At 48.6% G+C, this 22,921-nt stretch overlaps 1 protein-coding gene and 2 non-coding genes across 4 annotated transcripts in view; 1 reads left to right on the plus strand and 2 right to left on the minus strand.

The window, feature by feature from the left end:
• Positions 1–8,230: 8,230 nt before the first annotated feature.
• On the minus strand, positions 8,231–8,305 carry Trnas-gga (transfer RNA serine (anticodon GGA)). Its single transcript has one exon. It is a non-coding gene; the product is annotated as a tRNA-Ser (tRNA).
• A 203-nt stretch (positions 8,306–8,508) lies between these two features.
• Trnas-gga (transfer RNA serine (anticodon GGA)) lies at positions 8,509–8,583 on the minus strand. The gene has a single exon. It is a non-coding gene; the product is annotated as a tRNA-Ser (tRNA).
• A 1,821-nt stretch (positions 8,584–10,404) lies between these two features.
• Positions 10,405–22,921, plus strand: part of LOC125940617 (uncharacterized) — a 123,834-nt gene continuing 111,317 nt past the window's right edge. For both annotated transcript variants that reach the window (XM_049657008.1, XM_049657009.1), the window contains exon 1: positions 10,405–10,613. In XM_049657008.1, coding sequence (XP_049512965.1) covers positions 10,445–10,613 — 169 coding nt within the window. In that variant the 5' untranslated portion in view covers positions 10,405–10,444. The remainder of the gene's footprint in view (positions 10,614–22,921) is intronic.

A 22,921-nucleotide genomic window follows, 5' to 3' on the forward strand; every position in this document is an offset into this window, starting at 1 on the left:
CAACATTTATGTTGCTATAAGAACACGACACGAGAACAACAGAAGCAGGTTGTTCTCGTGTCTTTCCAATGTTCAGACAAGCACTGATGGTGACTGATATGCAGCTATACATTTGCCAAAAATAAAAGAAAGCAACACTCCAATTAGGAAAAAAGAATGTTGCATAGTGAGAATGCATATCAAAAATCATACAAATGCTCCCGTCCAGACTTCACGGTAAGTGAGCATGTCAAGTTTTACATAAAGCCAGCAGAGCAAGAGCAATAGCACTTGGCTTTTGCAGTGAGCACTAACAGAATTGTGTGGTCTGCAGTTCTTACAAGAAAAAAATTCAGCGATCTGGAAATGTGAGCAAGTAGTCTCAATGTTGTTTTGCGTAACCAGCCAAATCTAGCACGAAAATACTAACATAATGGAATAATTAGAAGCAGCAGATTCGTAATTGTTACTTCATCAATTAATTGATAATTTGCATCGTCATATATAAGTAAGAACATTTAGGCGCGAAAACGGTAAACTCAAGAAGGACGACTGCAGAAACATTCGCATGGTTCAGACGCACTGGCTTAAAGTAAGGAACACCGGATAAACGTTATCGCTTCAATACCACGATTAACCACGCGAATATAAGAACGTCCTATAACAAGATGTTCACATAACTCGGTAGCATGAGCAGGCTTTGCACCAACATCACTGCATGAAGGGAAACGTCTTGCTTGTACACTACAAACATTCGTATTCATTGTTTACGCACACACGAAAGAGGCCTATATATATAACCGTAGCGACGAAAACGTCAGACAGCACACACACACAGCCAACTCTGCGCGCGCGATTAATCTTGTCCTCATATCCGGTAGTTTCTTTCTTTCTTTCTTTCTTTCTTTCTTTCTTTCTTTCTTTCTTTCTTTCTTTCTTTCTTTCTTTCTTTCTTTCTTTCTTTCTTTTTTCTTTCTTCCTTCCCGCTTCACCTCCTCACTCGACCTCCGAAAATTGACTCCCAGCGTAGGCTTGCATGCTTACAGCGCTTGTGCGCGGTCCCGTTAGTCCTAGAAATATGTTCAAAATTTGCCCATGTATCTTCTCGGCATACCGCTAAGCTTGTTGCCTTATTTAAGATTATGATTAAGTCTATAACTTCAAAAAGCTATGCGCAATTCATAGTAAAATAAATTGCGATTTATTTCCGCATATATCGTATACCGGAGAATGATTGAATTCGCCGCAAAATACGCTGGCACTGCTCGTTTAATATAGTTGTCGTTTGCAGATTTATAAATCTGAGCCCCAAATTTCCCCGTTCAATTATGAAATTTGAAGGCTTAACAAACCATGCATTGTGCCGCTATTTAGCCTTCAATCACTGCACGCGCAACAACGAGTGCGTGAAGACGTATTAGAGTTGCTGAGCACGCATGCCATCTTGAAGATGGAAGTATATCGAAATTTGTCCGCAAGCACACATTTGACGATTAAGTTGCGTTGCGTTTAAAATTGTGCTCATCTCTATATTGGTCAGCGCTTGTTGTTTCGAACACGCCGCAGCTATACCATATTATCCCCATTGGCGAACGGACGCGCTATTCCGAATTTTTGAACTGGATATCGCGCTAAATGCCCAGGCACTATAATTCATAAGGATTCACGGATATATCTAAAGGGCTGCTAAGCCTTAAATTTATGCTAAGCAGGCGTAACTAATTCATGCGTCTTCATGCGTCTTAATGCGAACGATTAAAGAAATAATTTCTGAATCTCAATTAGCTACAGAAACGCTGCGATTTCTGACGCAGATAATTTCCGCCCCATCCATGAAAGCCACCTGAATATGCAGAACAGCCCTAACTTTAGCATGGAATGCACGTCCACCGCGTAGATAAACAAACACACTGATTGGCGGCCATTAAGCACTCAGTGCGCGATAGATGACCGTACCAAGCACGGTCATCTATGTGCTGTTTATGAGCGCAGTCACGAACACAGACGGCTCAGTTCAACATCCGGCAACATGGCGGCCAAAACGTAGATCTAGACCCCTGTGATATACAGGCATATTACCCATTCTGGGGCAGTGGCTAAGAACCGGGTAGGTCGAAATAAAATGTCCAATAAGAGTGCAAAATTTTACACTGGCTAAGTTAGAATAGGATGATTAGGAATAGGCTAAGTTAGAATAGGACCCCCATTTCCTCGACAGGGGAGGGGCTACCGATTTCTCTTTCTTTCTCTTTTTTTTTTTTGTGATTGCACTTATGGGCACCGTTCACTGTTCAGATGGCGCTACGACATTTCATGTTTCGCCCCAGTATTGCCGACACCAGCCGAGAGAGGCGATGAAAATGATACGCCATTCCGAACGACAACGGCTTCCTTATCGTCGCTCGCTTGAGAGGCATGCCCTGCGCTTTGACGATATCAAGCTCACAATTGTTCCCGCTGCTCATATCGATTGCGAACGCGTGCTATCATATGCAGAGCATGCGCACTTTGATATTTTCACAACTCGGACAGTCTTATTTCGTGATAAGCGATCGAAAGTATCACGGCGAATGTATACAGCGTCTCTCCAGTTTTGCTGGTTTTGACACTGCATGGCCGTCCCAAAGCTTCACTTGTAGTGGCGCACAGATCGCGCGCAAACTGCAATGCACGGTGCCTATACGGTAGCTCGGGCTCGCGCCGTTGGCGTTGTCGTGCTGTATATCGACGTGAAAAGTTACCGCACAAAAAGCGAGGCACACAGCCGCACACACTCACAAAGCGCCAGGCCTTCGAAAGACCGGCAAGCCAGCAACAACCGCCACATTAGTTACGCACTTGGTCCTAATACACCCTGTCGCCTACCGCAAATGGAGCCAAAGGTAAGGAAGCGATCGTTCGTGCACGCCACATTAAGGAACCTGCAATATCACTCTGGCGATACGTGAAGTTCTCGATGGAATATTTTATGAACATAACCACGTTTCGAAAGAATCAGGAATATTTTTGTAAATATTTGTTTCAGGCACGCGTTGTTTTAATTAATCTCTTAATAACAGCGAAGGAAAATACTAAATGCGCAATTTGTGACCTTTACCTGCCAGATTAAGCACCCTTTGAGCCAGTCTTTGTTAAAGTGTTGTTAGAGCTACTCGTGGCTCGGAACCGCGGGAAGTGAACACGACTTCACTTTTACTGCGATAGCAATTATTGTAGGGCCACCCGAGGCGCGTTGGCGCCGCCGCCGCCGCCGTGCTGTCCAGATATCGACGGTGCATGTGCGTGCTCCGCGCTCAGAGCAATTAGTGTAGACCTCGAGAGACGCGCTGTGCGTTTGGTTGCAAAAGTGACAAAGCTAAGCCGGCGCACCGTCAGTCACGCCGCGCTCAATCGGATATCTCGCGGAGCAGCAGTGCAGCGTTCTGCAGATTCTGCTGCTGGCATGAGTGCTGTGCGCCGCGCACAGCTAACTATGCTGCCCGAGCAACTGCGCGCAAAGCACGCCGTGGTGCGCATAATGCGTTGGCCCGAACGGCACGGATTAGCAAACGTCAAGGTAATAAATCTAGATTGTCACGGAGATGACCACGAGGACGACGTTTTTGTGTGTTCCTCAGTTGTACGAGCCTGGTTTTGAAGCAACTGCCTACTGCTACTACTACTACTACTATAACGACGACGACGACGACCTTGTTGTCGTTCTACTTATAACTCGTGAAAAATGGGTGCGCATTCGATTCGGGGCTATTACTAGCCAAATGAATCAGCAGTGTGTCCCGGTGTCTTTTTTTTTCTTTTCTGCCTCTTGCTTAATTCAGCCCGTCGGATACATACTACATACCAGTCTATTCGGATACAATATACATACCAGTCTATTTACCTTTAAAAGTGATTGGAAATGTGTTAATATAGGTGGTTAACCACAGTTGCACTCGCTCCAGTGCAAGCAGCATGATGGGCGTCTTTCACAATTGGCGAGGCGGGCTATCGGCATCGCTATCACTTCTCAGTGTTGCTTGAGGTTGGTCTCTTATTTTTTTTAGAGGCTGCTCAGATGGAATAATTCTGCTTACAAAATATCCGCGCGCTTTTGGAATTAATCGCTACAGGTGCAAACACTACCGAGGGTGAGCTCGCCATAAAGAAACTGGGTCCATAGAAATCGCTTGTCATTCCCTTTAAATACTCGTAAAAAGTCAGCAGCCCCTCCCCTGTCCAGGAAATGAGGGTAAGCGAAGCTTGTCGTGGGTTTCTTCGGTTCTCCTCGGAACGAATTGCACTGACGAGTACCATGTTGTGCTCGAACCACAGCCGGTCACACGCACTGCAGCTGGCTCCGAAGTTCCGGTTGAGAAATTCGCGTGGAAACCTGGCCTTCGCACCGGGGAAGTTGGCGCTAGCGTTGCCGAGGCATGTACCACTGTTGTCAGGTTCCTGGAGGGCAAGACGACGCTGACATCGCGCTCTCGCAACTTCCTTTCCTTCCTTTCCTTCTTTATTTATTGACCCTTTTCGCGGCGATTCCGTGGGCGCTGCCATCTTTGATCACGTGGTGACACGTCCATTGCTTGCCTCAACTGCCTCCGTTGCCTCCTTGTTTACAATGAAAGTGTATGACGCCGGCGTGGCTTAGAAAAGCTCTGTTTTCGGACATATCGTAGACGGTGACTAGGTGGACGACACGAAGCTTTGATCACAGCTTCAGAGAACATGCGAAAACCCTTTCGGAGCTGATTAAGCTAAGTCCAAACGGGGCAAGCAGCGTATATGGTGCTTGTTCTAAAAGCGGGGCTAAATATGTATTCCAAGCTATTCAAGCTTTCCGATTATGAATTCAGTCAGGATTAGTGTGTTTTGCTCTTTGTTCTTTATTCGGCAAATATTTTGAAGCAGTGGCTTCTCAGAATCTGAATCAGTGAAGTTCCTCGGTGCGGCCACTATCTGATTATTTTCTGCCTAATCGCTCGCGGGTGTGCTCAGTTCCGATAGATTTGTTCTTGCTGCGCACAAGGCTTGAAACGTAGCTGTTTTGTACATTGGGTACCTTGTAAAAAATATATGTTACAGCTAGTAACTCGCTTACTCTTGTGGACCGTCACCAAACATTCAGCTTCGACCATTCGTGCGCCATAGGTGTAGTCCGTCATTGCTGCGTATACAGTGCGCATATATTCAAGTGTTCGCCCATTCACGTATTCTTGATACGTTGGCGATAGAGTGGGCGTAAGTTTTCCTGCCATTTGGGACAGATGTGTATAGATAACGTCCGCGAAACTTTCTATGACAGGAAGCGGCGCTACTCCCTTTGTCGTTGTTTAACGAGTGATACTCACTCTTGCCGACGCTCTGGGGATGAAGCCCTTTCTTTGAAGGTTAACGACACAAGGCTGGCGGATTAGCAAATTTCTGTATCCTCGAGGAAAGCCGTACCTACATCACGAAGTGCCGGTAACACGTTCGGACAGTTGCAGCAGCGGTCCGCGAACTTGGCCACACAGATTCATTCTATTCCTTAACCTGTCAGTCACTATTTTTGCAGCCAACTACTGCACACGTCTTCAATACACATGATTCAATCTAGCATGATTGGAGCACAGTGTGTTGGCGAAAACTCAGTTGCATTTCCGACATCTGATCGCACAGAAGCAATTGGTAGAAGCGGTAATTGTTTCGTATTCGTGCGCGGTCGCTGAGGAGAGGTATGGCGCGCCGCCGTGAGCGCCATCTCGTTTCTCCAAAACAAACTGCTCCGCGAAAAGGGTCAATTTCTTGTCCCCGCCACACGTGAGTTCTTGCGTGACTACAACACCACCGAAACGTCTGAGCCAATACAAGCTACGCTTGAAAAAGACAAAAAGGTGGGCAGAAACCATCGATGATGATATCGATTGACCATCTAAGTGAATAGCAAACGCTTTTAAAAACCCATGAAGGCCTGTAGAGGGCCGTATATCTAGAAGTTGTGATCTGTAAGGCGAAAGCCTTATATGTCTCATCGCTCAGTCCCGACCGCTGGATAAAAATACATTTGGTCGGCCCTTCCACTCCGTGAAGATGGTTAACAAGCGAAGCTGAATAGTGGGGCTCCGGTATTTATCAGTGGGTTAATCCCGAGGATTCATTAAAGTATTTCTCAATTATGACGTTACACACACGTTCGGCTGTGACGGAGGGAACGACGTCACTGACGGTATGCCCGCAGTCCGCCGTTGTCGCTTGCGTTCGATGTCTCGAGTTTGTTCGGCGGCGTGGTTAGCAGCATTCGCCCGCCCATTGCCATTTGCGATTCTTCGAGATTAAATTGCTTCAAAATTAAACCTGTCCGTTACGTGAGACTGGCTCATACCCCCTTAATGGCTCATACCCCCTTAGAATGGCTCATACCCCCTTAAGCAATGACTCATATACCCCCGTAAACTTGGCCTCGCCATTACGGCGACATGAGAGAAGTGAAATTCTACGCTGGAATGATATGCGGCAACGCGGCCAGCTGTGGAAGAAGACGACGACAACGAATTCAAAAATGGGCGACCGAGCCAAAGAAAGCTAATCGCTTGAAGAAGAGAAAATGTGTAGCGTTGAGATACAAAAAGATTACCTTGCTGAATTTCCAGAATTATGAAGTATTCCTATTATTTCACTGTATGACAAAATTGCTTTATCTGAAAATTAAGATGAAATCTCAAATTAAGTTTTTGTTATATTTCTCATAAACATAGTTGAAACCACCTGCTTCTTGGCCAATCCCCCGTAGTGGGTATGCGCCAAAGTTTAGGAAACAAGACAAGACGAGAGCAGACTGGATCGCTTTTTCTGACACACTCTGTCCTAACGGCGTCTCGCGTGATAATGTGCGAACGGCTGTGGACAACGTCGGGAAGAAGCATTGCTCCAATTATGTTGCCGTGGAGAACACTTCCCATCAACGTCAACGATGAAACATCTCCCGCACATGTAGTACGTGGGCAGTAGGCCGTGTTTTGTTAATGTTTGAAGAGAACACCTTGATTGGCGAGTTACCGCCTCTTTTCCTTATCAGGTATATGTTGTTTTTCACGTGTTTCTGGCCTCTTTCGTGGGTCGATCCCGGCGATCGTGCAGTCCAAGTATCAGTGCCACTGGGGCCGCTGCGTATATGGCTTACTGCGTATGTGGGGTTGCTTATGCGTCACTCCTTGGGTATACGTGCCACTCGTCAGTGAACCCCGTTGACGCCAACTTTGGTATGCGTCACTCGGTGTGTGCCACTAGGTATGTACAACTGGGACAAGCGGGCATGTGATGAATAATATAATGGTGATAATTATGAAGACGTTTAGGATTTCGATGATGATGATGATGGCGACGGCGACAATAATGGTAATGTTACTGAAGTATTAAAGCGCCAAACAGACGACACACGAAGAGACGCGGACGAGCGCTTCAGTAACATGCACCAACTAGCCCAACAAAAAGTTATGCTTGAATAACGGTAATGATGGTGATAACTGATGACAAAACGTTGAAGGCGATTCAGCCTGTAGTTGACGTCGATCAAGCTAGTATGTACACTTAAATCAAACGTCGCCGCTCCTAGCGCGGCTCACGATAAATTGTACCGCTGATACACTCCATTCTTTCCCCCAATACGACCATGATGTCTTCCATCGACTTCGACAAGAGGTTCAATCACTTCCATCCTTTTATTTGTGCAAATTGCTTGTAATTATAGTGTTGCACTTCCTTGGAAGCTGTATGGCCCCTTCAGTCTTTAGTGATTCCGGCGACTCTCTCTTTTTTATTCATAACATTACATATTATTCTCCCTGATTTATCGTTATTCATGTTCAATAAACCAGCGCCTTAATTTGGTGAAAAAATTTCGCTCAGTGCTGCGCGATTAAAAGGTCGGCTCTATAAGGCCACGCTTTTCTTTGTCTTTTTTTGCGATAGAAATTAAACGGTAGCTTGGGTTTGCGCCGTCGGCGTTGTCGTGCTGTCACGATATCGACGCGCATATGGGCGGCCTACGCGTGGAAAGTAACCGCAATAAAAGCGAGGCACACATCTGCGTACACTCAGAAAGCGCCAAGCCTTCGCAAGACAGGCAGGCCTGCAACAACCGCCACAGTAATAACACACTTTGTCCTAATACGCCAATCAATAGCAGAATCTAAAGAGAAACTGAGACTTCCACCCAAATGTAGCAATTCGCTACTATGGAAACCCAACTGGGTTCCTCGAAAGAAAGCCTCGCAGTTGAAGAAAAATTCGTCCTGGTCCGGGACTCGAACCCGGGACCACCGCCTTTCCGGGGCAGCCGCTCTACCATCTGAGCTAACCAGGCGGCTAGCAGATGGCAGGGCGAAGTCGAATTTTTCGACAACTCGAAGCAAAGGCAAGTATATGATGTAATAGTTCAGCGGAAATCCGCTAGGTGGAGATAAGTAATTAAAGAGAAACTGAGACTTCCACCCAAATGTAGCAATTCGCTACTATGGAAACCCAACTGGGTTCCTCGAAAGAAAGCCTCGCAGTTGAAGAAAAATTCGTCCTGGTCCGGGACTCGAACCCGGGACCACCGCCTTTCCGGGGCAGCCGCTCTACCATCTGAGCTAACCAGGCGGCTAGCAGATGGCAGGGCGAAGTCGAATTTTTCGACAACTCGAAGCAAAGGCAAGTATATGATGTAATAGTTCAGCGGAAATCCGCTAGGTGGAGATAAGTAATTAAAGAGAAACTGAGACTTCCACCCAAATGTAGCAATTCGCTACTATGGAAACCCAACTGGGTTCCTCGAAAGAAAGCCTAGTTGAATACTCGAACCACCGCCTTTCCGGGGCAGCCGCTCTACCATCTGAGCTAACCAGGCGGCTAGCAGATGGCAGGGCGAAGTCGAATTTTTCGACAACTCGAAGCACCACCCAAATGTAGCAATTCGCTACTATGGAAACCCAACTGGGTTCCTCGAAAGAAAGCCTCGCAGTTGAAGAAAAATTCGTCCTGGTCCGGGACTCGAACGTTAAGTAACCATCTGAGCTAACTAGCAGATGGCAGAGTTAATTCGCTACTATGGAAACGGGTTCCTCGAAAGAAAGCCTCGCAGTATTTCCGGGGCAGCCGCTCTACCATCTGAGCTAACCAGGCGGCTAGCAGATGGCAGGGCGAAGTCGCGACAACTCGACATTTGCAAAGGCAAGTATATGATGTAATAGTTCAGCGGAAATCCGCTAGGTGGAGATAAGTAATTAAAGAGAAACTGAGACTTCCACCCAAATGTAGCAATTCGCTACTATGGAAACCAGTTGGGTTTCCATAGTAGCGAATTGCTACATTTGGGTGGAAGTCTCAGTTTCTCTTTAATTACTTATCTCCACCTAGCGGATTTCCGCTGAACTATTACATCAATAGCAGAATCTGCACGCACACTGTGATTGGAGCCAAAGCGTACGTACGAAGCGATCGTTCATGCATGTAAAATTAAGGAACCTGCAATATCACTCTGGCGATATCGGAAGTTCGCGATTGAATATTTCACGGACATAACCAGGTTTGGAAAGAATCAGGAATATTTATGGAAATATGTGTTTCAGGCACGCGTCTTTTTAAGTGATGTCTAACAACGGCGAAGGAAAATACGAAATGCGCAATTTGTCACATTTACCTTTGAGCTAGTCTTTGTTAAAGTGTTATTAGAGCTACTCGTGGCTCGTAACCGCGTGAAGTGAGCAAGGCTTCTCCTTATTGCGATATCAATTAAATAGGGACACCCGAGGCGCGCTGACGCCGCCGCCGCCATGCAGTCCTGGTGTCGACGGCGCATATGTGCGTGCCCCGCGCTCAGAGAAATTAGTAGGCCTCGAGAGACACGCAGTGCGTTTGGTTGAAAAAGTGACAAAGCCAAGCCGACGCACCGTCACGCCGCGCTCAGAGCCAGGACAGCGTTCTGCAGCTTCCGCAGCTGGCGTGAGTACGGCTAACGATGCTGCTGAGCAGCTGCGCGCGAACGACACCGTGGTGCATCATCCAGTGATAAAACTTTATTATCGGTACTGGGCGTGATGGGTTCTAGCGCTGGCGGAACGGGCACCAAACGTCAAGGTAAACTTATATTGCCACACAGAGACAACCACGAGGACGACGTTTTTGTGTGTTCCGCAGTTGTACGAGCCAACTACTACTACTACTACTACTACTATACTGCTACTGCTATGACGGCGACGACGTTGAAGTTGTTTTGTTGTTGTTATATCTCTACTTAGGACTCATAAAACGTGGGTGCCCATTCGATGCGGGGCTAATACTGCCAAATGAATCAGCAGTGTGTCTCGGTGCCTTTTTTCCCCTCTCGCTTAATTATACCCGTCGGATAATTTCAGCCGTCTTGTCAGGGTCGAATTAACACAAGTCGACTGTATCGAGGTTACACTGTAACACCCCCGTTCTCATTTACAGCATTTGAACCAATGCCAGCAACCCTGCGGCTATGCTGCCACACCGTGACAGTCTCAACGGTGCGCGTCTTGCTGGAGATCGTCTGCGAGCTGGCCACCTCGCCTTCCTGTTCCACGATGTCGTGGGACGCCACCGCGCTGGTGGTCACAGTGGTGGCTGCAAGTGGTGGCGCCCACTGGCCCCGGCCCCTCGTCCACCTGGTAGGCCACCTTCCACGTTTCTGTCGACACCACTTGTTGTTGAAAACAGTTGTTGAAAACCGTTGTTTAATATCGCTCCGCGATCCGGCCTGTTGCGGTGAAGGCCTTGTCCGGCGCGAATGGTATTTCAGACGCATTTACATCGAAGTAACACACTGGGATCTCCAAAGTACTTCGCTGTACTGGACAATTCGTTATATAGGCCGCGCGAGCCAACCGTTCGCCACAGAGTTGGCTAAGCAAGTTCAGGAAAAGATAATCTATATTTAACATGAATTCAAAAATACATAGTTAAATCAGTCTCTAATTTCTTTTTCAACACTTCTTCCAACGGAATGTGGGACTGCAGGCGACCTTGTAGGCATCGAGGTTCACGGCATGGCGGATGCAGGAATTCTTAACATTGCGCCTTCGCCTTTATGTCGGACTTCACCACAGTGCCCCAGCGTAACTCAATGGGCAGCATTAGAAAAATGTTAAGAATATTACACTTAATTACAGAAAATGTCTGGGCAGCTTCATTTCCAGTCATTTGGCCGTGAAAATGACGGCAGAACGTCATTTTGTAAGGCATACATTTTGTAAGGCCACAACGCATAACGCACACAGAATTGCGTTATCAGCACGAGCACCTTTTTTTTTTTGGTATTCGAGGGCCTCTCTGTCTCTCCTATTCACGGCGATAGAAACATCTCACCGGAATGGCGCCAATTGCTTGTCAAAAATGATGAAAACATAGCCGTTAGAGTGGCGGCTAGTTATAGCGTAAACTAAGAAAGCAGAACAAGCCAAAAGCGGGCTCAATCAGAGTCTCTAGCCGAATGCCTGTACACGGGCACTTCTTATGTTCTCTCGGGCGTTGTGCAGTGTCACGATTCCTGTGTCCGCTCATTCGCCAGCTTGGCCTGGCGTAGCTAGCTGTGTGTGAGGAAACCAGCGTGTGTTAGGGGGCGACGCGGCAGTTGCGAGTGTCCTGCGAAAATTCGCTGACACTGTCTGATATGAAGCTCAACATTTCGAAAGAATTACCTGTCTGTTTGGGAAAATTGATTAAGACTTCGAGAGGGACTTCAACCAAATAAGGGAATTTATTAGCCCGACGTTTCGGAGCCAATTCGGCTCCTTCTTCAGGGGGTATCCTTCGGAGGTGGCGGTGTGCAGTTTTTAAAAGGTCTATCGTAAGACCTTCAAGGCTTTGATGTACTTTTTTGCAAGTTGCACTGCCTCTTGTCCGAAGTCTGCACTTACAGACTTGAAGCTAAAAATTTCGACAGAATTACCAGTCTGGTTGGGAAAATTGGTTAAGTCTTAGAGAGTGACTCCTACCAAATAAGGTTAATACGTCTTAAAGCCCAAATAATAAGGGCGCTTTGGTACACCTCTGTCTCGCCTCGTTTGGGACCGCGTCAACAGATAAATAAAAATACATTTGTGATGATGGAATTTTAATCAGGGTCCTTTAGGCGGTGAAGCTGCCTGATTGAGCCACCTACGCACTTTTTCTTTCTTTATTGCCCGACTTTGACGTCAGATAAAACGCCTTCACACTTGACATCAACTGACCCAGTAAAGGCGTAGAAGACACGTGGTCAACCGCGCCTGGGCTCACTCTGTCACTTTAAATGTCTTTAAAAGCTGTTAGGGGTTCCTTCCTGGACAGCCTATCAGCAAAAGATCCTGCGCCTTTGTCACTTCTACAAGCTTGGTGGTACTGACTCAAGAAACCAGACGCGCTGGACGCTTGGCCATAGTGAACACCTACCATGCGGGCACAGATTAAACAGTTGGGGCCTGTTAACATGATTAGATCGAATGAAACACCGTCTTCGCTTTCTGCGGCCAGATACCGGTTTCGTTGTGAATATTGTTGCCGACACTTCCACTGAACGTTTAACTTAACGATGAAATCTCGCACACACGTAGTACGTGGGTGGTTGGTCATGTTTTCTTAATGTTTCAAGAGGATGCCTTCATTGGCGAGTTATCGCCTCTTTTCCGTATCAGGTATATGTTGTTTATGATGTGTGTTTCCGGCCTCTATCGTGGGCCGATCCCTGCGATAGTGCAGTCCAAATATTGCCGCAGAGATCTCTCCACGCGAAGTATCCTTCTAGGCGTCTCATCGCACCGCCGTCAGAAGAGCGCCAGAAACACCACGCGCATGACGTGACAGCGCGTGTGTCTCGTGCACGCGAACGCGGCTGCGCGTTGGCTCAATCTGCGGACGTGGTTGACTGTGGAACGCGTTCCTGTTAACTGTGCTTGCCAATTGTGTGTGTGTGTTTTAGTCTTAAGTTTCCGGGCACAAGTTCGCCCACAATAAACCAGTTTGTTTAGTGTGCTTCACTGAAGAGTGCTACATTTCTGGTGGAGGTGCTGGGTATGATTGGAAGTCCCCAGTGCGCAAGAGAGCGCAGACCTGACCCTCGGCGATTGGAACCCGGAGAGCTGACTCCAGTACACCAGCGCACAAGCCGCCGCCTCCGAGGAGACCCGCCTGAGTTCGGACCGCTTCCTGTTGCTGCCGCATTGCAGGCAACAGTCACCAGCGACGGCACAGCCATGACCAGCTCGGTGGCATCGTCGCCGCTCATCGTGTACCCGCCACGTACGCCTAAGTCCTTCCATGGCGATGCGTTCGAAGATGTGGAGGATTGGTTAGAACATTTCGAGCGAGTCGCAGATTTCAATGAATGGGACGAGGCACGGAAGCTTCGCAACGTGTACTTCGCGTTAGAAGAGTCAGCGAGGACATGGTACGTGAACCATGAAGCAGCGTTGTCTTCGTGGCAAGAATTTCGGCGACAGTTGCTTGCCGCGTATGCCAGCACCGATCGGCGAGAGAAGGCAGAGAACGCCCTACAAGCCAGAAACCAGCGCACTAACGAAAGTGTTGGCATGTACATTGAGGACATGTCCCGCCTCTTCAAACGTGCGGACCCAAACATGACCGAAGATAAGAAACTACGTCATCTGATGCGTGGCGTTAAGCAAGAGCTGTTTGCAGGACTCGTTCGCAACCCACCATGCAGTGTTGCTGAGTTTCGCACCGAGGCGACGACTATAGAAAAGGCGCTGCAGCAGCGTGCCCATCACTACAATCGTGATGTCAGCAGTGCACCAGCCGAACTCCTGTCCGCAAGCCCAGGCAGCAACACCGAAGCGCTAATAGAACTGGTGCGTTCTATCGTAAAGGAAGAGCTTCGAAAGCTGCAGCCGTCGCAAGCCACGCCGACAGTTTCAACTCTCGCCGCCGTCATTCGCGATGAAGTTCGGCATGCCATTCTGCAGCCAGGATTTGAGGCACCGCCTGTACATCTCGAACAAGCGCCACCGGTACGTCGCGTGCCGACGTACGCTGATGTGTTATGCCGGCCATCCGTGCATAATGCTCCATTCACAGCTCCCAGCAGCCGCCAGCCGACTCCGCGCAGTGAACCCCTTCTGGCAGAGCTGAGGCCACGAAAAAGCGACGTGTGGCGTGCACCCGACCGGACGCCACTCTGTTTCCACTGCGGAGAAGCTGGACACCTTTACAGAATGTGCCCATATCGCAGGGCAGGTCTTCGCGGCTTTACGATGAATGCACCTTGCCCCCGTAATGGTGAAAGGCCCGTGGAAATTCAGGACTACTTGTCCAGACAACAGGACTCGGCGGCTCGATACCAACACCAGCCGCGATCACCAGCGTCTACACGCTTCCGGTCACCTAGCCCACGGCCGTCCTCGAGTTCACCAGGACGTCGTTCACTGAGCCCACGACAAGAAAACTAAAGCGAGCGACCTGTGGAGGCGAGGCCGCTGACGTTGGAAAAAGCCAAGATCCTCCGTCGAGTTTGCCGAGCAGCAGCGACGAACAGAAACGGGTTAATAAGATGAGTAAACAGAGAATTTCTTCAGACTTGCGCATTACCATAGACGGTCGCGAACTGAATGCCTTAGTGGACACAGGTGCTGATTATTCCGTCATAAGATATGCACTCGCAAAGGAACTGAAAAAAGTTTTGATGCCGTGGAGTGGACCCCAGATACGTACAGCTAGTGGGCACCTCATTACACCCCTGGGTAGATGCACAGCGAGAATTGGAATTCGAGGTTTTGCTTACGTCGCTGACTTTGTTGTATTACCGGAATGTTCGAAGGATTTAATACTCGGGATGGACTTTCTTCTAGCAAACGGTGCCATAGTCAACCTGCAGAATTCATGTGTGTCCTTTTCTACGAAGCAGGCTATAGATATGCAAAAGTCAGAGGAGCCAGAGCACATTGCCTTGCGGATTACAGACGATGACGTAACCGTGCCACCACGATGCAGCATGCTGGTTCGCGTAAGAAGTGAAGCATTCGACGACTTGGAAGGTATAGCGGATGCCAACATCGAGCTACTGTTGAAGAAATCTACTTGTATAGCCCGGGGAATTGTTCAGCTACGCGATGGGTGTGCTGATGTATTGCTGACGAATTTCGGAAGTGAATTTCAGCATGTCGCAAAGAACACAGCCATAGCCTTTCTACACAGCGTTACTGCAGTCACAGATGTATGTAGCGTAGCGTCTACGCCGCCTGCTGCACAAACTACGCATGACGCCATAACGTCAGTTGCAATCAGCCCAAGTCTGTCGCCAACCCAGAAAGAATTGATGGAAGAGCTCATCAACGACTTCGCAGAATGTTTCTCCGCTTCGTCAAAGGTACGGCGCACACCGATTGCTAAACACCGCATAATAACAGACGAAACAACCAGACCAGTGTACCAACACCCGTACCGAGTATCCCCAGTTGAACGAGAGATCATAAAGAGTCAGGTACAAGAGATGCTTGAGGACGATGTCATTCAGCCATCAAACAGCCCGTGGGCGTCACCCGTAGTTCTTGTGAGAAAAAAGGACAATACACTGAGATTCTGTGTTGATTACCGGACAATACACTGAGATTCTGTGTTGATTACCGGAAATTGAACAGCGTGACCAAGCGTGATGTATACCCCCTGCCACGCATTGATGACACCTTGGATCGGCTACGACATGCCAATTTTTTCTCTTCATTAGACCTCAAGAGTGGTTATTGGCAAATTGAAGTGGACGAAAGAGATCGCGAAAAAACTGCTTTCGTTACCCCAGACGGCCTGTACGAGTTCAAAGCACTTCCATTTGGCCTCTGTTGTGCGCCGGCGACATTCCAGCGCATGATAGACAGTGTCCTCTCGGGTTTCAAATGGCAATCGTGCTTAGTTTACCTAGACGACGTGGTGGTATTTTCTGCAACATTCGACCAGCATGTGCAAAGGCTGCGTTTAGTGCTGCAAGATATCCGCTCCGCAGGCCTGACCATTAAACCTGAAAAATGTCAGTTTGGATTCCAAGAACTTCGTTTTCTGGGTCACGTAATCAGCGCACAAGGTGTTGGCCCGGATCCCGACAAGACTGTTGCCGTTGCGCGATTTCCGAAGCCGACAGACAAGAAGGCAATCCGGCGATTTTGGGGACTATGCGCTTATTACAGGCGATTTGTAGAAAACTTCTCCAAAATTGCCGAACCTCTAACGAGACTTACTAAAGAAGACGCACCCTTCATGTGGCATGCAGAGCAAGAGGTTGCCTTCAATGAATTGAAGGAACGATTACAAGCCCCCCCGATCCTCGCCCACTTCGATGAGACGGCGGACACAGAAGTCCACACCGACGCAAGCAATCTTGGTCTCGGCGCCGTTCTAGTTCAATGGCAAAACGGGGAAGAGAAAGTCATAGCGTATGCCAGCCGCACCCTCTCGAAAGCTGAAACAAACTACTCTGCGACGGAAAAGGAATGTTTGGCGGTCATATGGGCTATCAGCAAGTTCCGACCATACCTCTACGGCAGGCCGTTCCGTGCAGTCAGCGATCACCATTCCCTTTGCTGGCTGGCAAGCCTAAAGGCCCCATCCGGACGACTTGCGAGGTGGAGTCTCAGGCTCCAAGAATACGACATTACGGTTGTGTACAGGTCTGGGAGAAAACATCATGATGCTGACTGCTTGTCCCGCTCACCAGTGGAGTCTACTCCTTCTGACGAAGAAGATTTCCCGTTCCTTACTGTGATAACAGCTTCGGAAATCGCTGAGCATCAACGGGCCGACACAGAACTCCTGCCACTCATCAAGCACCTCGAAGGACACGACGTTCAAGTTCCGCGTGTGTTTATGCGAGGTTTATCGTCCTTTTGCCTCAGAGATAATTCGCTCTATAAGAGGAACTTTGAACACAATGAGGAAAAATTCTTACTCGTCGTGCCATCAGCCATGCGACCGGAAATTTTGGAAGCTTGCCATGACGAACCATCGTCGGGCCACTTAGGTGTCAGCCGGACGTTCGCCAGAATTTGACTCAGATACTTCTGGCCTAAGTTATTAGCGTCGGTACAGCATTACGTGAAGACTTGCCGGGAATGTCAAAGGCGCAAAACACCACCCGTCAAACCGGCCGGCCTTCTCCAACCCATAGACCCACCGAAGACTCCATTTGAGCAAGTTGGAATGGATCTGCTTGGACCGTTCCCAACGTCATCTACAGGGAAGAGATGGATCGTAGTAGCGACAGACTATTTAACACGATATGCTGAAACTGGCTGCCTTGAGCGAGGAACGGCAGTTGAAGTTGCGAATTTCTTCGTTTATAACATAGTCCTGCGACATGGTGCACCAATGGTCGTGATTACGGATCGAGGAGCAGCCTTCACAGCTGAGTTGATGGAGTACTTGATGAAAATGACGCACACGAGTCACAGGAAAAGCACAGCATACCATCCCCAAACAAACGGCTTGACGGAACGTCTAAACCGAACCCTGGCCGACATGCTGTCTATGTATGTCGATCTCGAGCATAAGACATGGGACGCAATTTTGCCCTACGCTACTTTCGCATATAATACGGCTGTTCAAGAGACAACTCAGGTCACTCCATTTCAACTGGTCTATGGCCGCATAGTCACAACCACACTGGATGCTATGTTACCAGTAGATGCTGACAACAACAACAACCCATACGATGTGGACGACTTCCTACAACGAGCTGAAGAAGCCCGTCAGTTGGCACGGTTCCGTATACGCCAGCAGCAACGTAGGGACGCCAGCTACTACAACCTGCGCCGCAGAGAAGTTCAGTACCAGCCAGGCGATAAAGTGTGGGTATGGACACCAGTGCGTCGTCGCGGCCTATCCGAAAAACTCCTTCGCCGATACTTTGGTCCTTACGAAGTTATTCGCCGAGTAGGTGACCTGAATTACGAAGTCATTCCTCATGGACAAGCACTATCAAAGCGCCACAACCTTGCAGAGGTCGTACATGTAGTCCGCATGAAGCCGTACTTCGACAGACAATGAAAACACTTCTGCATATGAAATTTTCTTCATGCGCATCGGGACGATGCGTTTTCGGAGGGGGAGTAATGCCGCAGAGATCTATCTCTCCACGCGAAGTATCCTTCTAGGCGTCTCATCGCACCGCCGTCAGAAGAGCGCCAGCAACACCACGCGCATGGCGTGACAGCGCGTGTGTCTCGTGCACGCGAACGCGGCTGCGCGTTGGCTCAATCTGCGGACGTGGTTGACTGTGGAACGCGTTCCTGTTAACTGTGCTTGCCAATTCTGTGTGTGTGTTTTAGTCTTAAGTTTCCGGGCACAACAGTTCGCCCACAATAAACCAGTTTGTTTAGTGCGCTTCACTGAAGAGTGCTACAATATCAGCGTAACTGGGGCCGCTGCGTATATGGACTACTGGGTATACGTGCCACGTGGTATCTGAGCTTATTGCATATGTGGCGCTGCGTATGCGTCACTCCATGGGTATACGTGCCGCTCTTCAGTGAACATCTTCGACGCCAACTTTGGTATGTGTCACTGGGTATATATCACTAGGTGTGTACAACAGGGGCAAGTGGTTATGGGATGACTATCATAATTATGATAATTACGAAGAAGGTTAGGATATCGATGTTGATGGCGACGACGACAATAATGATGACGATGATGACGAGAACGAGTATGAAGGCGATTAAGCCTCTAACTGACGTCGGTCAAACGTCGCCGCTCCCAGCGCGCCTCACGATAAATTGTAAGGCTCATACTCTCCATTCTTACCCCCACCTCGACTAGGAAGACATTGTCATCCATCGACTTCAAAAGAGGTTGAATCACCTTCCAACTTTTTAATTAGTGCAACTTGCCTGTAATTGGTGTAATACTTCACTGAAAGTGGCATGGCACCTTCAGTCTTTCGCAATTCTGGCGACTCTCTCCTTCTTATTCGCCCCATCGCATATTATACTTCCTGATTTATGGCTGTTCATGTTCAATAACTGATCGCCTTATTTTGGTGCAAAAACTTCGCTACGTGCTGCGCGATTAAAGCATCGGCTTTGTAACGCCACGCTTTTCGTTCATTCTTTCTTTTTTTTGCGATAGAAATTATGCGGTAGCTCGGGTTTGCACCGTTATCGCGGAATCGAATCCCGGCCGCGGCGGCCACATTTCGATGGAGGCGAAATGCGAAAACGCCCGTGTCCCGTGCATTGGGGCCACGTTAAAGAACCCCAGGTGGTCAAAATTAATCGGGAGCCCTCCACTGCGGCGTGCCTCATAATCAGAATTGGTTTTGGCACGTAAAACCCCAGAAAAAAGAAGGGTTTGCACCGTCGGCGTTGACGTGCTGTCATGATATCGACACGCATGGGCGGTCCACGCGTGAAAGTTATCGCAGTAAAAGCGAGGCGCACAGCTGCACACACTCACACAGCGGCCCGCAGGGGCGTCTGCGTTAGCAGGCGTTTGGTGAGTTGCGCCACCACGTACCCGAGCACACGAGGGTTGGACCCTCCCGCGTATAACCGTGCGCGGCTTAGCCGTGTCTGGGGAAAGGGGGATCCTGGGGGTTGAGCCGATGCTGGGTGTTCGGACCTTTAAGGCCCCCCGGCGGAGGCAACACACCTCTTCGGCCTCTGCTTCACATAGACGGCACCCCCGGACTGACCCACCCGGGGGAAATCGGCAGTCGCCCTTTCCTGTCCTCCTCCTCAATCTTCGTCTTTCTCTCTGACTTTCAATCTTTCCTGTCTCCTACTCACTTCCTTTTACTTCTGATTTTCTGGGCGGCAAGGGTTAACCTTGTGTGGGTAGCCAACCTTGGATATTCCATATTTGGTTATAGTGGTGACGTACAGCTGGCGTCTGCAGGTCTTGTGTTTACAGGCCCTGCAGCGTCCCCTTGTTGGGCTCCATGCTGGGTGGCTGGCGTTGCTGCCGAAAACCCAGATATTCTTATGGCTAGTCCTTTTCCACCACTCCCTGATCACCGTCTGAAAAGAGGGCGCACCGAAGATGTGTTCCAGTTTTTTGGACGTCAAACACAGAACTTTCCCCGATTTCATGTGATCCACTCAGAAAAAACAGACAAATCAGTACGAACAATCGCACCTTTCCTTGTGTCAAAGACTCTGACTGATATTTTTGGACCAGGCTATAAAGCATCCAGGATGGCAAGCGGGGATCTCCTCTTGGAACTCCGTGATCTCAAACAATACGAGAAACTGCCCAATCTAGTGTCATTTGGAGATGCCCGACTAACAGCTAACCCCACACCGTACCATGAATAGCACCCGTGGCGTTGTCTCAGATGATGACCTGTTGCAGCTGAGTGAGGCTGAACTCCTTGAGGGTTTCAGTGACCAGAATGTCATCAATGTTAAACGGATTAAAATGAGGCGGGATGGCAAAGAACTCCAGACCAAGCACTTAATACTTACTTTCAATTCAAGTGTTCTGCCCGAGTCTATCGAGGCCGGGTACATCAAACTTCGTGTAAGGCCATACGTGCCAAATCCTCTGAGATGTTTTAAGTGCCAGCGGTTCGGCCATAGTTCCCAGAACTGCCGAGGCCGCCAAACTTGTGCAAAATGCAGTGCTCCCGAACATTCCTCCGAGTCTTGTGAAAGCTCTCTACATTGTGTTAACTGTGATGGGGACCACGCCGCCTACTCGCGGTCGTGCCCATCCTGGAAAAAAGAAAAAGAAATAGTAACTATTAAAGTAAAGGAAAACATAACTTTCAAGGAGGCACGCAGGCGGGTATCGCACCTGCCGAAAACCAGCTTTGCCGAAGTGTACCGGAGTGGTGCGTCAGGGGGCAGCGCCACAACGGCTTCCGGCGGCTGTCTGGCACACGCATAGTGAGCCGGCGGTGACGCCATCCGCCCCCTCGGCGGCTGCAGCTAGCGCTGCTCCGCCATCTCAGAACAAGGGGCCATCGACCTCCGGGCTGGTGGCCTCCAAGGTCCCGTCCCTCGAGACGAGGTCTTCACGTCAAACTAACCGCTCGCAAGAGCGTGTGTCCAGCGCGTCGCAAGATGCAATGGACACAACAACCGGCCAGACGGCGCCACCAGCGCCTAAGGAGCGGCGCGATTCTATCGACCGCTCCAAAAAAGAAAAATCTCGTGTCACGGCGCCTGGAAAAGGCCCGTGAGCCAACATTGCATTCTTGAACATACAGCATAAAACACTATTCAAATGGACACACAAATCCTACAATGGAATGTGAGAGGACTTCTCCATAACCTCGACGATATCACAGAACTCCTCCATAAATATAAGCCAAAAGTGCTGTGTGTTCAGGAAACGCATTTAAAACCCCAACAAACAAACTTCCTCAGACAATACGCTATCTTCCGGAGGGACCGTGACGACGCTGTCACCCCGTCCGGTGGAGTAGCAATAATAGTAGATAAGTCTGTTGCTTGTCATAGCCTTTCTCTTCAGACGTCCCTTGAGGCGGTATCTGTGCGAGCAATTCTCTTTAAAAAATTAGTAACCATCTGTTGCATTTACATACCGCCTCATCACCAACTTAGCAAAACAGAGTTCTACAAGCTGACTGACCAGCTCCCGGAGCCCTATATTATAACCGGTGATTTTAACGCTCACAGTACTTTGTGGGGAGACTTCCGGTGTGATGCCAGGGGTCGACTTATTGAAAGCTTTTTGGTAACATCTGGTGCGTGCCTCTTTAATAAAAAGAGCCCACGTATTATAATATCCACAATAATTCATATTCTTCTATAGATTTAGCGATTGGCACTGCGAGCCTCCTTCCTTACATAGACTGGAATGTTGTCAAGAACCCATTTGGGAGCGACCACTTTCCTGTAATGCTTAACCTAATACAGGAACATGATAGTCCACCCCACGCCCCCCGTTGGAAAATACCGTCCGCTGATTGGAAAAGTTTTAAAGAGTCAACATACTTATCAGAAGATTTTATGAACAATTTTAATATTGAAGACGCAGTAGCGTATTTTACTGGTTTTATAATCGACGCAGCGGAAAAATTCATTCCACAAACAAAAGGTCTCTCAGGTAAAAGACAGGTCCCCTGGTGGAATGAGGAGTGCAGACTGGCACGAAAGAAACAGAACAGAGCGTGGGGTGTACTCCGTCGCTCCCCGACTGCGGAAAATCTCATAGAATTTAAACTGGCAAAATCACAGGGAAGACGGACGCGGCGACAAGCAAAGAGGGCTAGCTGGGAGAGGTTTCTGTCTGGCATAACATCTTACACACAAGAGTCTAAAGTATGGAATGGCCTTAGAAGGCTAAAGGGGCAGGAAACCCACCCATTACCGCTTGTCAATGAACAAGGGAACGGCTTGGAGGACCAGGCGAATGCTCTCGGTGAACACTTTGAGCGTGTGTCGAGCTCGACCCAGTACTCCGAATCATTTCTTAAGCACAGATAGCTGAACGCAAGGCACTCGACCGCAAGTGCACAAAGAACAACGCTTATAACCTTCCTTTTAGTATCGCTGAGTTAAAAGCTTCTTTGAACATGTGTAAAAGTTCTGCCCCGGGGGCCGACAGAATAATGTATGACATGATTAAAAACCTCCACACAGACACATTAAGGACGCTCCTAGTACTTTTTAATAAAATTTTTACTGCCGGGTACCTTCCAGCTGCATGGAAACAAGCTGTTGTTATTCCAGTTCTGAAGCAGGGTAAAGATCCCTCCTCTGTAACAAGCTACCGCCCAATAGCGCTTACGAGTTGCCTTTGTAAGCTTTTCGAAAAGATGGTTAATCGCCGTCTTCTACATTTTCTGGAATCGAACAAACTGCTTGATGCGTGCCAGTGTGGCTTTAGGGAAGGCCGGTCGACGACTGACCATCTCGTACGCATTGAGGGCATTATTCGTGATGCCTTCATTCATAAACAATTCTTTCTATCGGTATTCCTCGATATGGAAAAAGCATACGATACTACCTGGCGTTACGGAATATTAATT

Source organism: Dermacentor silvarum, chromosome 10 (assembly GCF_013339745.2).
Source record: "Dermacentor silvarum isolate Dsil-2018 chromosome 10, BIME_Dsil_1.4, whole genome shotgun sequence".
Taxonomy (NCBI): Eukaryota; Metazoa; Arthropoda; class Arachnida; order Ixodida; family Ixodidae; genus Dermacentor; species Dermacentor silvarum.